The sequence below is a fragment of the Eriocheir sinensis genome, chromosome 6, assembly GCF_024679095.1.
Source record: "Eriocheir sinensis breed Jianghai 21 chromosome 6, ASM2467909v1, whole genome shotgun sequence".
Lineage (NCBI taxonomy): Eukaryota > Metazoa > Arthropoda > Malacostraca > Decapoda > Varunidae > Eriocheir > Eriocheir sinensis.
In genome coordinates, this window is record NC_066514.1 from 3543747 (window position 1) to 3558663 (window position 14917).

General features: G+C 44.5%; 1 protein-coding gene across 1 annotated transcript in view; it reads left to right on the forward strand.

Moving 5' to 3' along the window:
- LOC126988805 (reelin domain-containing protein 1-like) overlaps positions 1-14917 on the forward strand; it is a 39372-nt gene continuing 24455 nt past the window's right edge. The window contains exon 1 of the mRNA XM_050847236.1: positions 1-454. Coding sequence (XP_050703193.1) covers positions 244-454 — 211 coding nt within the window. The 5' untranslated portion in view covers positions 1-243. The remainder of the gene's footprint in view (positions 455-14917) is intronic.

A 14917-nucleotide genomic window follows, 5' to 3' on the forward strand; every position in this document is an offset into this window, starting at 1 on the left:
CTCCCCTTCAATCGCACATTCACTTTCATCCAAGGAGGCAGCAGAACAGTGGAGGGGCGGCGGAGTGAGCAGCAGGCAACCACGGCGCAGGAAGCAGTAAATAGCGAAGCAGTCTTGGCCAGCAGGAAAGACAATATCGACGAAGATTATCAAGAGTTCAAGACGCCTCCTCAACACAGGGAGAGAGAAAAAGAAGTTAACTAAGTAAATTCGAAGAGAAGTGAACGAGAGAAGCCGTGAGAGATGTACGCGTCGGGAGCCTTAGCGGTATTCCTGGCCGTGGTGGTTGTGGTATGGGGCCCTTGTTCTGCCTTTCCGGACGGCGCGCCCATTGAAGCCTGCATCTACGGCAACAAGCCCAATCACTATGGCACGAAGCCTCAGCCACGACATACCATGAAGTTGAATTTCCTGGCCAGTGACTCCTATTACGAACCTGGAAGCGTTATTTACGGTAAGTCTAATTTTGTGTTTTTATCTTGTGACATTGACGAGGCCGTTGTGGTGTTGACTTCGCGGGTCCTCTCCTCACCTCTGCCCTGCCATACAGTTTCAACACCTATTTCTTCCTGTTATATGTTACTTATAGGTAGATAACATATGAGAGGGGAGATGGGTGTTGGGGCTGTATGGCAGAGCAGAGGGGAGGAAAGGAGCCCGTTCTGGTGCAGGCGAGTGTTTATAGTGGCGCCATCTTGCACTGGCTCATGCTGCCCCTATATGAAACCAGTTATTGGGGTCGAGGGGATAGTTTTGGGGTCGGAAATTGGGAACTATAGGAGGCTGAGTACGACAATCAATGATAAATATATATGAAAACTGTTATATTGGGGTCGGAAATTGGGAACTATAGGAGGCTGAGTACGATAATCCGGTTGGGTCGTTGGGCATCTGGCAGCGTGCAACTTATTTTCGGTTACTCTGCCATACTGAAAATCATCACTCCACAGCAACGGAATTTGAACTTGGGATCCCACGTTCCGCTCGCTGACCACCATCACGCAAAACCACATCCTGTTATTGTTTGCATATTTTACATTGTTCTGCTATACACATGATGATAATTGTTAAGATAATAATAATAATAATAATAATAATAATAATAATAATAATAATAATAATAATAACGAATCTGCGGGCGTTTTTTTTTTTGGTTTTTTTTTTACGTGTACGACTATAGCGCCGGTAGGCTTGCTTGAGGGGCCTAGATGGTAGTCGGCCCCAGCCCGTCATATGGCGCAGACAAGTGTTTATAGTGGCGCCATCTTTTCTTGGCTCATGCTGCCCCCCGGAACTCCTTGATTCACTTGGACGGTTTCCTCTAGAGTCCGGGTTGATGGGTGGTCTTCAGGACAGCATGTGGGTAGTTTTAAGCCACTCGGCGGTGACTGAAAAATCCCAGGTGGTAGCGTGGGGATTCGAACCCGCGTCGTCCATCACGCGGGCACGCTACCACTCAGCCACCGTCCACCCATTCTGTCCCAGCATGCGGGTTAAGCCACTCGGCGGTGACTGAAAAATCCGAGGTGGTAGCGTGGGGATTCGAACTCGCGGTGAATGTGGGCCCAGCACGCTACCACTCAGCCACCGCCTACCCATTCTGTCCCTGTGTCCTGGGTTAATGGGTTCAATGGGGTCAATGGTACAGAGCTAAGCAACGCGGTCACGTCTAACTAATGGCGTATGCTCCAAACCTTACCTAATCATTATATCATTTGTTATCATTTCCATCACCACCACCATCGTTGACTTCATCTTCCTTCACCCAGGAGGAAACGTAAACACTAGGGCGGTATTACAAGACATTTCCGCTTCTCAAATTATCTATTACTTAAGGGGGTCATTCGGGTTCTAATGAGTGTTTCAACAGGTTCATGGTACAGGGGAAGGGTCCCACTATCACCAGGGTCATAGAACTACTCTTGGAAATGCCCACAACTCCTACGAAAGCCTTCTTCTTATCTGTATTATCTATAGGTCAAAATGGGGGTCAATCGGGTTCTAATGAGTGTTTCTACAGGTTCATGGTACAGAGGAAGGGTCACACTATCACCAGGGTCATTGAACTACACTTGGAAATGCCCACAACTCCTACGAAAGCCTTCTTCTTATCTGTATTATCTATAGGTCAAAATGGGGTCAATCGGGTTCTAATGAGTGTTTCTACAGGTTCATGGTACAGGGGAAGGGTCACACTATCACCAGGGTCATAGAACTACTCTTGGAAATGCCCACAACTCCTACGAAAGCCTTCTTCTTATCTGTATTATCTATAGGTCAAAATGGGGTCAATCGGGTTCTAATGAGTGTTTCTACAGGTTCATGGTACAGAGGAAGGGTCACACTATCACCAGGGTCATAGAACTACTCTTGGAAATGCCCACAACTCCTACGAAAGCCTTCTTCTTCTTCTTATCTGTATTATCTATAGGTCAAAATGGGGTCAATCGGGTTCTAATGAGTGTTTCTACAGGTTCATGGTACAGGGGAAGGGTCCCACTATCACCAGGGTCATAGAACTACTCTTGGAAATGCCCACAACTCCTACGAAAGCCTTCTTCTTATCTGTATTATCTATAGGTCAAAATGGGGTCAATCGGGTTCTAATGAGTGTTTCTACAGGTTCATGGTACAGAGGAAGGGTCACACTATCACCAGGGTCATTGAACTACTCTTGGAAATGCCCACAACTCCTACAAAAGCCTTCTTCTTATTATTATTTGTATTATCATTTGAACACGGGGGGCTTCGTGGTGCAGTGGTTAGCACACTCGGCTCACAACCGAGAGAGCCCGGGTTCGATTCCCGGGCGGAGTGGAAAAGTTTGGGCGGCTTTCCCGATACCCTACGCCCCTGTCCACCCAGCAGTGAATGGGTACCAGGTATTAATCGGGGGTTGTGTCCCGTCTCCTGGGGTCTGTTCCCTTCTCCTATAATTCCTTCCCCTTCTGTCTCTCTCCGGCATATGACCACAGATGTTGCGCCGACTAAACGAAACTTTCCAACTTATTATTTGAACAAGGCAGCACACGATTACTAAGCGAAATACGATTGAAGAGGATCAAATCTAAATGCTTGGTTACGATTTTCCAAGCCTCTGTTGAGTGGCGTGCCTCGGGGTATCGGCGGATGATCTGGCCAGCTGTTGATCCTTCATTGCTGGTTAGTCGAGAAATGAACACTCGGGGAAGATGAGGTCCGTATTCCTAAACACCCGAGTACACACATTTGTCAAGGCTTTCGTATGAGTTTTGGGCATTTCCAGGAGTAGTTTTATGACCCTGGTGGTAGTTTAGCCCTTCTTCTGTGCCGTGAACCTAAAGAAACACACATTTGACAAGGCTTTCGTATGAGTTTTGGGCATTTCCAGGAGTAGTTTTATGACCCTGGTGGTAGTTTAGCCCTTCCTCTGTACCGTGAACCTAAAGAAACACACATTTGACAAGGCTTTCGTATGAGTTTTGGGCATTTCCAGGAGTAGTTTTATGACCCTGGTGGTAGTTTAGCCCTTCTTCTGTGCCGTGAACCTAAGGAAACACTCATTAGACCCAGATTGATCCCCTCTTTGAGCTTTAGAAAAAGTGTCTTATAATACCAGCCCGAGAGTGCAATAATCTGATGGTTAGCAAGTCGTGAGCTGCGTGCTAAGGAATGATTATAAAAGTGAAAGTCGCAAAAGTAGATATAATGAGCAGGATGAATTGTAGGAATGGTGAGAGTTTCATTCGTGTGGAGGGAACATTCACCATAATTACCCTTCTGACTTCGGGGGCTATTACACTGGGCAAATTGTCATATATATACTTTCATATATAGTTATCGTTTAAAATGGTTAATTATTGGTGCTTCTTGGGAACAGTTATTCGTCATTTTCAGACTAAAAAACCGTTGCACCGTCAAAAACAACTTCACCCTCTTTTAGTTATCACCAAAAATCTTAACTAAGGCGGCTTTTTACAATCGTTATGCGTTAGAAACAGAAAAATCCAGTGTGGCGAGTGCGATAACGTGACATCCCAGAGCTCTGAGTACGACAATCAAGCAACGGTGGTCACGCCTTGAAAAACTGTTAAAGAAAAGGGAAATCACCTACATTACTGTTGCTAAAGACTACGACGACGTTTAAAAAAATTAGGTGTAGGTCTGTTTGGGGTCCTGAGTCATGCTGGCCAGTGGTGAGGAAATCTGAGCGTTTCCAGTAAGTATAGAAGTGTTGTGTCAGGCTGGTTAGTGGTGAGTCAGTCTTGGGGTTCTTAATTGACTCACGCCTGTTATATTTGTCTTCATCAACAACAATAATGTGGTTGAATTTTCTTTTTGGATCCGTTCTTAACCTGGTAGCAGCGGGGATCATGTTTCTTAATGGTTCCTCAAAGCGAGAAAAATGAGAAAAAAATCATCACTCACACAAACCATTACATAATATATATCAAAGCATTTGTGATCAGTTTATGTATCATCTATTTTGGGGGGGTTAAATTATGGCACAAATTTGGCCCGTCGCTGCTACACGGTAAAGCCACAAATTTGGCCCGTCGCTGCTACACGGTAAAGCCACAAATTTGGCCCGTCGCTGCTACACGGTAAAGCCACAAATTTGGCCTGTCGCTACTACCGGGTTAAGGCTTGGTTAGATGGATTTGTTGATTATACAATTTTCTTTACGAGTGAGTTTGTGTATGTAAAAAATCCAACACTTATCGCTTATAACTTCGTCCCAAAAGTAATTATCACAAATACGATGTTTAAAATATCTAGCGTCAGTCTAGGGATAGGTGGTGGTCATTCAATCAGTCTGGGGAACGTTAACCCGTCCGCTGTGATTGGCACGGATTTTGCCTTCACTGGTAGCCTGGTAACACATATACTCCCAGGTCTTTTTCTGCCTCTGTGGTGGTTAGTGGAGTGTTTCCCATGTGGTATTGGTATGCTGGATATCCCTTCACTGGTAGCCTGCTAACACATAAATTATACTCCCAGGTCTTTCTCTGCCTCTGTGGTGGATAGTGGAGTGTTTCCCATGTGGTATTGGTATGCTGGATATCCCTTCACTGGTAGCCTGGTAACATATACTCCCAGGTCTTTTTCTGCCTCTGTGGTGGATAGTGGAGTGTTTCCCATGTGGTATTGGTATGCTGGATATCCCTTCACTGGTAGCCTGGTAACATATACTCCCAGGTCTTTTTCTGCCTCTGTGGTGGATAGTGGAGTGTTTCCCATGTGGCATTGGTGTGCTGGATTTCCCCTCCCAAGGTGCATGACTTTACATTTTTCTTCATTGAATTGTAACAGTCACTTATTGCTCCACTCCTGTAACTTGGTGATGTCTGACTGTAAGAAATCCGCAGCCAAGGGGTTAAATCAATCTGGTTATTGTTGAGTCAGTCTATGAGAGCGTTGAGTCAGTCTTGGGTATTGAATCAGTGTAGAAGGTTGCTGAGACAGTCTAGGCTCTTGAGTCAGTCTGGAGCTGTGTTGAGTCACTCTAAGGTATTGTTCGAGTCATCCAAAGCGTAAATAGTCAGTCTGGGGAGTGTTGAATCATTTGAGAGGGTGTTGAGTCAGTCTGGTGGGCGTTGAATTATGCTAGGAATGGTGTGTCAGTCTTGAAAGTTTGGAAAGTTTCATTTAATCGGCGCAACATCTGTGGTCATATGCCGGAGAGGGACAGAAGGGGAAGGAATTATAGGAGAAGGGAACAGACCCCAGGAGACGGGACACAACCCCCGATTAATACCTGGTACCCATTCACTGCTGGGTGGACAGGGGCGTAGGGTATCGGAAAAGCCGCCCAAATTTTTCCACTCCGCCCGGGAATCGAACCTGGGTTCTCTCGGTTGTGAGCCGAGTGTGCTAACCACTGCATCACGAAGCCCCGGTGTCAGTTTAGAGGTGTTGAATTCGTATGAGATATGTTGAGTCAGTCTGGTGGGCACTGAGTCAGTCTGAAAGATGATGAGTCAGGTTGGTGAATGGTGACTCAGTCGGGGGATGTTGACTTCTGTCTGACAAGAGTTGAGTCAGGCTGGTTCGGGTTGACGCAATCTGAGGTGTTCAATCAGTCTGGGGCGTGAAGTCAGTTGAGTCAGTCTGCTTGTTGTTGAGTCAGTTTGGCAAGTGGTGAGTAGGTCTGAGGATTGTTGAGTCAGTCTTGGAGAAGCTGAGTCAGTCTGATTGGTACTGAGTATGGGCATGTTGAGATCGAGTCTGTCCGGGAGTTTTGAGTCAGTCTAATTGCTGTTGAGTCAGTTTGGCAAGTGGTGAGTAAGCCTGAGGATTGTTGAGTCAGTCTGATTGGTATTGAGAATTGGAATGTTGAGATCGAGTCTGTCCGGGAGTTTTGAGTCAGTCTAATTGCTGTTGAGTCAGTTTGGCAAGTGGTGAGTAAGTCTGAGGATTGTTGAGTCAGTCTTGGAGAAGCTGAGTCAGTCTGATTGGTATTGAGAATTGGAATGTTGAAATCATACGTTAACCTTGAGTCTGTTCGGAAGTTTTGAGTCACTCTTGTGGATGAATGAGTCAACCCAGGCGGTGTTATGCTATCTCTGGTTATTGGTGAGTCAGTCTTAGGGAACGATGAGTCAGACAGAGGGTGTTAAGTGCTGGATGAGTCTGAAGAGGATCGATTGAGTCAGTCTAGGAGGGTCTAAATAGGATGTTAAGTTTAGAGGGTGCTGAATGCTTCTTGGAGGGTGCTGAGTCAGTCTGGGGAGTACTGAGTCACCGTAGGGATGCTGAGTCATTAAAGTTAAGTGTTGAGTTACTAACTAAGCTTTTTCACTGACGGAGCATTGTCAGAATGTTGAAAAACTAACTACCCTGCTTGGTTATTGCTTCCCCATTCGCTTCATATTCTTCTAAGTGTGTGTGTGTGTGTGTGTGTGTGTGTGTGTGTGTGTGTGTGTGTGTGTGAGACATGGATCAATATAAAATAGTGAGCCAGTTGTATAGTCCTCTCTCTCTCTCTCTCTCTCTCTCTCTCTCTCTCTCTCTAATCATTTACGGTTTCTGGACATAGTTTTCCTTGAGATAGGGGATGTCCCAACTTTCTCTCTCTCTCTCTCTCTCTCTCTCTCTCTCTCTCTCTCTCTCTCTCTCTCTGGTTATCTATGTAATTCCATATAATTCTATGTAATTCTCTCTCTTATCATTCACTTTCTTTTTCTTTATTTATTTTTACATCTTATATTTGCAATTGAATACATCTCTCTCTCTCTCTCTCTCTCTCTCTCTCTCTCTCTCTCTCTCTCTCTCTCTCTCTCTCTCTCTCTCTCTCTCTCTCTCTCTCTCTCTCTCTCTCTCTCTCTCTCTCTCTCTTATCATTCACTTTCTTTTCTTTATTTATTTTTACATCTTATATTTGCAATTGAATACATCTCTCTCTCTCTCTCTCTTATAATTCACTTTCTTTTTCTTTATTTATTTTTAAATCTTATATTTTCAATTGAATACATCTCTCTCTCTCTCTCTCTCTCTCTCTCTCTCTCTCTCTCTCTCTCTCTCTCTCTCTCTCTCTCTCTCTCTATCTCTCTCTCTCTCTTTTTTATTTATTTATTTTTACATCTTATTTATTGCAATTATATAAATATCTCTCTCTCTCTCTCTCTCTCTCTCTCTCTCTCGCAGGTCATGTACCCCATTGGCCAACAGTCTGAAAGGTCACAGCAACCTCTGATGACCCAATACAAGTTGAAGCATCTGGCATAACCTCCGCTCCGTTCTCTTCCTTTCTCTAAATACACGTTGCTTGCAGTGAAGGGAAGAGAAAACATTGGTGCAAGTCACTGAAGCAGAAGAGTTTTTTTCTTTTCCAGGTTTTACAGTTGCGATCGGCAGACACCGTTGAGAATTTGCATAGTATGATTATTGGAACGCCTAGGAATTTTGTTTTTGTTTCAGGAATGGAATAAGGATGTTTCGCTGCACTAATAATTCCCTACAAGATAATTACCATACGAAAAGGACAGAGAAATATATGTTAAGGAAAGATGGTTAATACCGCGAATGATGTGTCAACGAACTCCAACGAGAAGGTTTTTTAAGGTGATAAGGAGAGAAGAACAGGGGAAGGTGCGAGGAAAAGAACATAAGAACATAAGAACTTAAGAAGGGAAAGTGGTTACCTATTTGTATACCAGAAGAAAAGTACATTATGAAAGTGAAAGGGAAAGGGGAGAGAGAGAGAGAGAGAGAGAGAGAGAGAGAGAGAGAGAGAGAGAGAGAGAGAGAGAGAGAGAGAGAGAGAGAGAGAGAGAGAGAGAGAGAGAGAGAGAGAGAAAGTTGGAAAATCCCCTATCTCAAGGAATATTTTGTCCAGTAACCGTAGATGATTAGAGAGAGAGAGAGAGAGAGAGAGAGAGAGAGAGAGAGAGAGAGAGAGAGAGAGAGAGAGAGAGAGAGAGAGAGAGAGAGAGAGAGAGAGAGAGAGAGAGAGAGAGAGAGAGAGAGAGAGAGAGAGAGAGAGAGAGAGAGAGATACTTTTAAGTGTAACGCCGGTTTTGAACAAGCCAATTCCAATCTATTTCCTTTGATAGACTTTTTTTTTTATTTAACCCGATGGTAGCAGCGGGGATCATGTTTCTTAATGGTCCCTCTAAGCGAGAAAAATGAGAAAAAATCATCACTCACACAAACCATTTCATAATATATATCAAAGCATTTGTGATCATTTTATGTATCATCTATTTTGGGGGGTTTATATCATGGCACAAATTTGGCCCATCACTGCTACACGGTAAAGCCACAAATTTGGCCCGTCACTGCTACACGGTAAAGCCACAAATTTGGCCCGTCGCTGCTACACGGTAAAGCCACAAATTTGGCCCGTCACTGCTACACGGTAAAGCCACAAATTTGGCCCGTCACTGCAACACGGTAAAGCCACAAATTTGGCCCGTCGCTGCTACACGGTAAAGCCACAAATTTGGCCCGTCGCTGCTACACGGTAAAGCCACAAATTTGGCCCGTCGCTGCTACACGGTTAATTATCTATTCAATTATTTTTTCTATATCTTCACGCAGCTCAAACCCCATGTAGACTTAGAGAAAAACTTAAGTTTCTGTTACGTGCAATTTCCTTATAGCGTGCAGCGACCTCATCACCCTTGGGTTAAACAAGAGCTACCTGCTTCTCTGCAATTACGTAATCATGTAACCACGATGGGAAAGACAGGGAAAAGTGATTCATGAAGCTCCCTCCCTCCCACAATGAGGTATAATGTGTGACCAGCAGGGGAAGGACAGGTCAACGGATGGTATTACAAGACTTTCGCTTCACACATCAGCTATTTTTAAAGGTCAAAGAGGGGGTCAGTCGGGTTCTAATGAGTGTTTCTTCAGGTTCACGGTACAGAGGAAGGGTCAAACTAGCATCAGGGTCGCAAAACTACTCCTGGAAATGCCCACAACTCCTACGAAAGCCTTGTCAAATATGTGTTCTTGGGCGGCGAGATGTCTTGTAATACGACCCCATATATGCTTGTATCCAATAATCGATAAGTTCTTCTGCCATACGCTTGGATAAGGTAGTAATTAAGACCCTTTCCTTTTTATTTACAAGTTGATTGATCTCTTCTAAAATGTCGTGGATTTGGGTTGGTATTACAGACACTTTCGGTTCTCACATCAGCTATTCTAAACGTCAAAGAGGGGGTCTGTCGGGTTCTAATGAGTGTTTCTTCAGGTTCACGGTACAGAGGAAGGGTCAAATTACCACCAGGGTCGCAAAACTACTCCTGGAAATGCCCACAACTCCAACGAAACCCTTGTCAAATATGTGAACTTGGGCGCCGAAATGTCTTATCGCATTAAGTCTAACTTCTATTTTAGGATCTAGCAACTCTGATGGATGTATAATTTGCTCTGTAACAACGCCACCAGAAGCTTCCAGTGCACGAAAATCACTTGGTTGGCATGAAATAAGGTGGTTAATGATAGAGTGAACGTGAGGCGTCCCCGATCACGCGCGTCCCTGAGTCTCCTCCAACTCTTCCATAAACGTTGTCAGATTATCATACTCCGAGCATCGTATATACCAGTTTCTGACGCCTAGCTAGTAACTATTGCCCCAGAAACATCAGAATCTAACTCTTTTTACGATAACTGTAAATGAGTTTCGTTATTTGGAGCCCAGAAGTTTAGGGGTAGGAAGTCGGGAAATATAATCGGCTGAGTACGACGATCTGGCAACGTTGCAATAGAGGCCGCGTGGTGCAACGCTTGGCAGGGTGTGAGAGTTTTTCCTGCCCTTTCATCCTCCTCCATTCTCTTCCCGGCGCACGTCTTCCTTTCCCCTCGCTGAACAAATGTTAGACTAGGCGTTGCGGGTTCCAGTTCCGCTTTTTCCTTCCCCTAGCCGAGCTGTGGTTCGCAAACTGGGGGGGCGCGGGGGGGGGGGGGGCCTAGGGGGGGGCATGATTCCGTCTGCCGAAAATTTAAGTTTTGCACACACACACACACACACACACACACACACACACACACACACACACACACACACACACACACACACACACAAAGATTCATGAAAAAAAAATGAAGAAAATCCTAACAGACAATTAAGTTACCCTTTGGAAAACATATAGACCGGATACCTGGGGAAACATACAATCTTCTTAGAAACATAAAAGCAGCATTTACATATTTAGATGAAGAAATGGTGAAGAAACTAGTAACATCGATGATACGTCCAGGACTGAAGTATGCAGCATCAGTGCGGTCACCTAGATTGAAGAAAGAAATTAGAAAGTTGGAAAGAATACAAAGAGCAGCGACTAAATTACCGGAAACTCTGAGAGAACGTACTTATGAAGAAAGACCGGAGACATTGGGACTAACAACACAGGGGAGCAGAAGAGAGAGAGGGGACCTAATAGCACTGTACAGGACACAAGAGGGATTGGAGAAATTGGACAGGGAAGACCTAGTGGAACGTGACAGAAGTGTGACAAGAGGCAATGGTAAGAAACTGAAGAAGAGCGACTGTAGGAGAGACATCAAGAAATACAGTTTTCCATACAGAAGCATAACATGGAACGGACTTGACGAGGAGACTGTGTGTGCAAAAACGATTCATGAATTTAAAGCCAAACTGGATAATAAGCGTTATGGAGACGGGACAACACAAGCCTAGTATGTCTCTTTTCCTGTATTTCACAACTAGGTAAATACACACACACACACACACACACACACACAATAGGCGGCCTTGTAAAAAAGTTTGGGAACAACTGAATTATCCGATGAAGAAAATGAGACAATAAAAGGAAGCGGCGACCTCTCTCTCTCTCTCTCTCTCTCTCTCTCTCTCTCTCTCCACGCACGGAAATTTCTGGGTTTGGCTCAAGGCAGACTAGCCATTCGGTAATTCGGACAAGTGAAAACAACAGCTTGGTTGCGACACGCGTTTATTTTGCGAGACATTGCAACTTAGGGAGAATTCTTGCAAAACAATATTATTTTAGAAGGAACTCTGCAGAACCTGGCAGAAATGATCCCTTTTCCTTCCCTGGTGTTCTTTTCAATCCAGAGAATCCGATCATTAAGCTGCGTAGGTCATGTTTTCTTTAATGTTTCCTGGGAGGAGATGATCGAGCGTGATGCAACCCCCACAATGATAGGGAATTTTAACCTTTGCGTCACGCCTTTTCCTTCCCTGGTGTTCTTTTCAATCCAGAGAATCCGATAATTAAGCTGCGTAGGTCATGTTTTCTTTAATGTTTTCTGGGAGGAGGGGATCGAGGATGATGCAACCCCCACAATGATAGGGAATTTTAACCTTTGCGTCACGCCTTTTCCTTCCCTGGTGTTCTTTTCAATCCAGAGAATCCGATCATTAAGCTGCGTAGGTCATGTTTTCTTTAATGTTTTCTGGGAGGAGGGGATCGAGGATGATGCAACGCCCACAATGATAGGGAATTTTAACCTTTATTTCACGCCTTTTCCTTCCCTGGTGTTCTTTTCAATCCAGAGAATCCGATAATTGAGCTGCGTAGGTCATGTTTTCTTTAATGTTTTCTGGGAGGAGAGGCTCGAGGATGATGCAACGCCCACAATGATAGGGAATTTTAACCTTTATTTCACGCCTTTTCCTTCCCTGGTGTTCTTTTCAATCCAGAGAATCCGATCATTAAGCTGCGTAGGTCATGTTTTCTTTAATGTTTTCTGGGAGGAGGGGATCGAGTGTGTTGCAACCCCCACAATGATAGGGAATTTTAACCTTTATTTCACGCCTTTTCCTTCCCTGGTGTTCTTTTCAATCCAGAGAATCCGATCATTAAGCTGCGTAGGTCATGTTTTCTTTAATGTTTTCTGGGAGGAGAGGCTCGAGTGTGTTGCAACCCCCACAATGATAGGGAATTTTAACCTTTGCGTCACGCCTTTTCCTTCCCTGGTGTTCTTTTCAATCCAGAGAATCCGATCATTAAGCTGCGTAGGTCATGTTTTCTTTAATGTTTTCTGGGAGGAGAGGCTCGAGGATGATGCAACGCCCACAATGATAGGGAATTTTAACCTTTGCGTCACGGCTTTTCCTTCCCTGGTGTTCTTTTCAATCCAGAGAATCCGATCATTAAGCTGCGTAGGTCATGTTTTCTTTAATGTTTTCTGGGAGGAGAGGCTCGAGTGTGTTGCAACCCCCACAATGATAGGCAAGTTTAACCTTTGCGTCACGCCTTTTCCTTTCCTGGTGTTCTTTTCAATCCAGAGAATCCGATCATTAAGCTGTGTAGGTCATGTTTTCTTTAATGTTTTCTGGGAGGAGGGGATCGAGTGTGTTGCAACCCCCACAATGATAGGCAAGTTTAACCCTTACGTCACGCCTTGAGTTGTTAGAGCCGCCTTCAGTCACTTTGTTTTGATCGTTACTAATGGCTGTTATCGCCGCTATAGAACCACCACTTAAAACTGGCCGATGGGGTAAGTGGTGGCTGCGGGGTTAGCCAAGCCCCGCACCTTAATTGCCACACTCTCTCAACACCTCTTGCTTCCTCTGCAGCCGCCATGCACTGCCCCATCGGCCAGTTTCACGTGGAAAATATATAGCATCGATCGGCGCCATTCGTAACGATCGAAACAAACAAATTCAAAAGCTGAAATGAAAAATCTAACGATGAAGAAACATTTCATATTATAACGTCTCTAAGTCACAGAAAAATGAAGGTTGTGGGGTCAATAATAACGACGGAGATTCGCTTTTAAATTTTCGTTGTAGTTGTAGTTGGAGGGGGGGGGAGGGGGACAAGAATGGGGGTCAATGTCTAATGTTGATGTAAATGATGCCAATACTTCACAACATAAAAATCAGAGCGATTCATGCATATTTACCGGAGATATGGCACCCCCGATCTAAACCGGACTCTCCCCTTAACCCGGTAGCAGCGACGGGCCAAATTTGTGGCTTTACCGTGTACCAGCGATGGGCCAAATTTGTGGCTTTACCGTGTAGCAGCGACGGGCCAAATTTGTGGCTTTACCGTGTACCAGTGATGGGCCAAATTTGTGGCTTTACCGTGTAGCAGCGACGGGCCAAATTTGTGGCTTTACCGTGTAGCAGCGACGGGCCAAATTTGTGGCTTTACCGTGTACCAGCGATGGGCCAAATTTGTGGCTTTACCGTGTACCAGCGACGGGCCAAATTTGTGGCTTTACCGTGTACCAGCGATGGGCCAAATTTGTGCCATGATATCAACCCCCGAAAATAGATGAAGCATAAACTGATCACATATGCGTTGATATATATTATGAAATGATTTGCTTGTGTGATGATTCTTTCTCATTATTTTGCTTAGAGGGACCTTTAACCTAACCTAACCTAACCTAACCTAACCTAAGAAACATGACCCCCGCAGCTACCGGGTTAAACAGGTAGCTACTGAGTTATAAGTTCATAATGTCAGTGTTTAGTTATTCCTAGTCGCAATATAGACCTAAATGTGTAGTTTGATGGGAATACAGTCAAATGAATGTTTAAGAAGTTGGAATGAGATGGAAAGCTTTTGTTAAACACGCAGTAATGTCATAAATTATAACCTGTCGCTTTCCCCGGAGAGAAAGGTCCACAATCAACACACGCTGCCAGTCCTACATTAGGTTCACAAATTTGCCTCATCTCATTAGGGAGAAAGCAATGCATGAAGGCGGTGGCTGAGTGGTAGCGTGCTGGGCCCACATTCACCACGTGATGGACGACGCGGGTTCGAATCCCCACGCTACCACCTGGGATTTTTCAGTCACCGCCGAGTGGCTTAAAACTACCCACATGCTGTCCTGAAGACCAACCATCAACCCGGACTCTAGAGGAAACCGTCCAAGTGATTGAAGGAGTTCCGGGGGGCAGCATGAGCCAAGAGAAGATGGCGCCACTATAAACACTTGTCTGCGCCATATGACGGGCTGGGGCCGAATACCATCCTTGGAGGCTCCTCAAGCAAGCCTACCGGCGCTATAAGCATAGACTTTAAAAAAAAATCAAAGAGAATTGGATAACAAAATGGATTAGAAAATATATAAAATTCGATGATGTTTTAATGAATAGCCGCATAAGATTTGGAGCATGTCGTATTATGCGCAACGGTACATGATTGTCGTACTTGGCGTATTGTTTTCACCGATTTCTGACCAAAAACTACCGCACCCACAAAGACAACGATATGCATTTATAATTATTGTTAAAAGCGGTAGTTATTATTCTCTTTTTTGCAATATTTATGGGCCACCGGAAAATACAATGTTATGCGTACGATAATCTGGTAACGTCGATTATGCGCAGAACTTATGACAGGGGGATAACGAGAGCAATATAGCGACAACACAAGAACTGTAAGAGAGGTCAAGACAGGCAAGGGTCAAGTGAAGGAGATGGAATTAGGGATTGTTTCGGAGCAATGTGGAGTATTTTTTTTTTCTTTTACAACAAAGG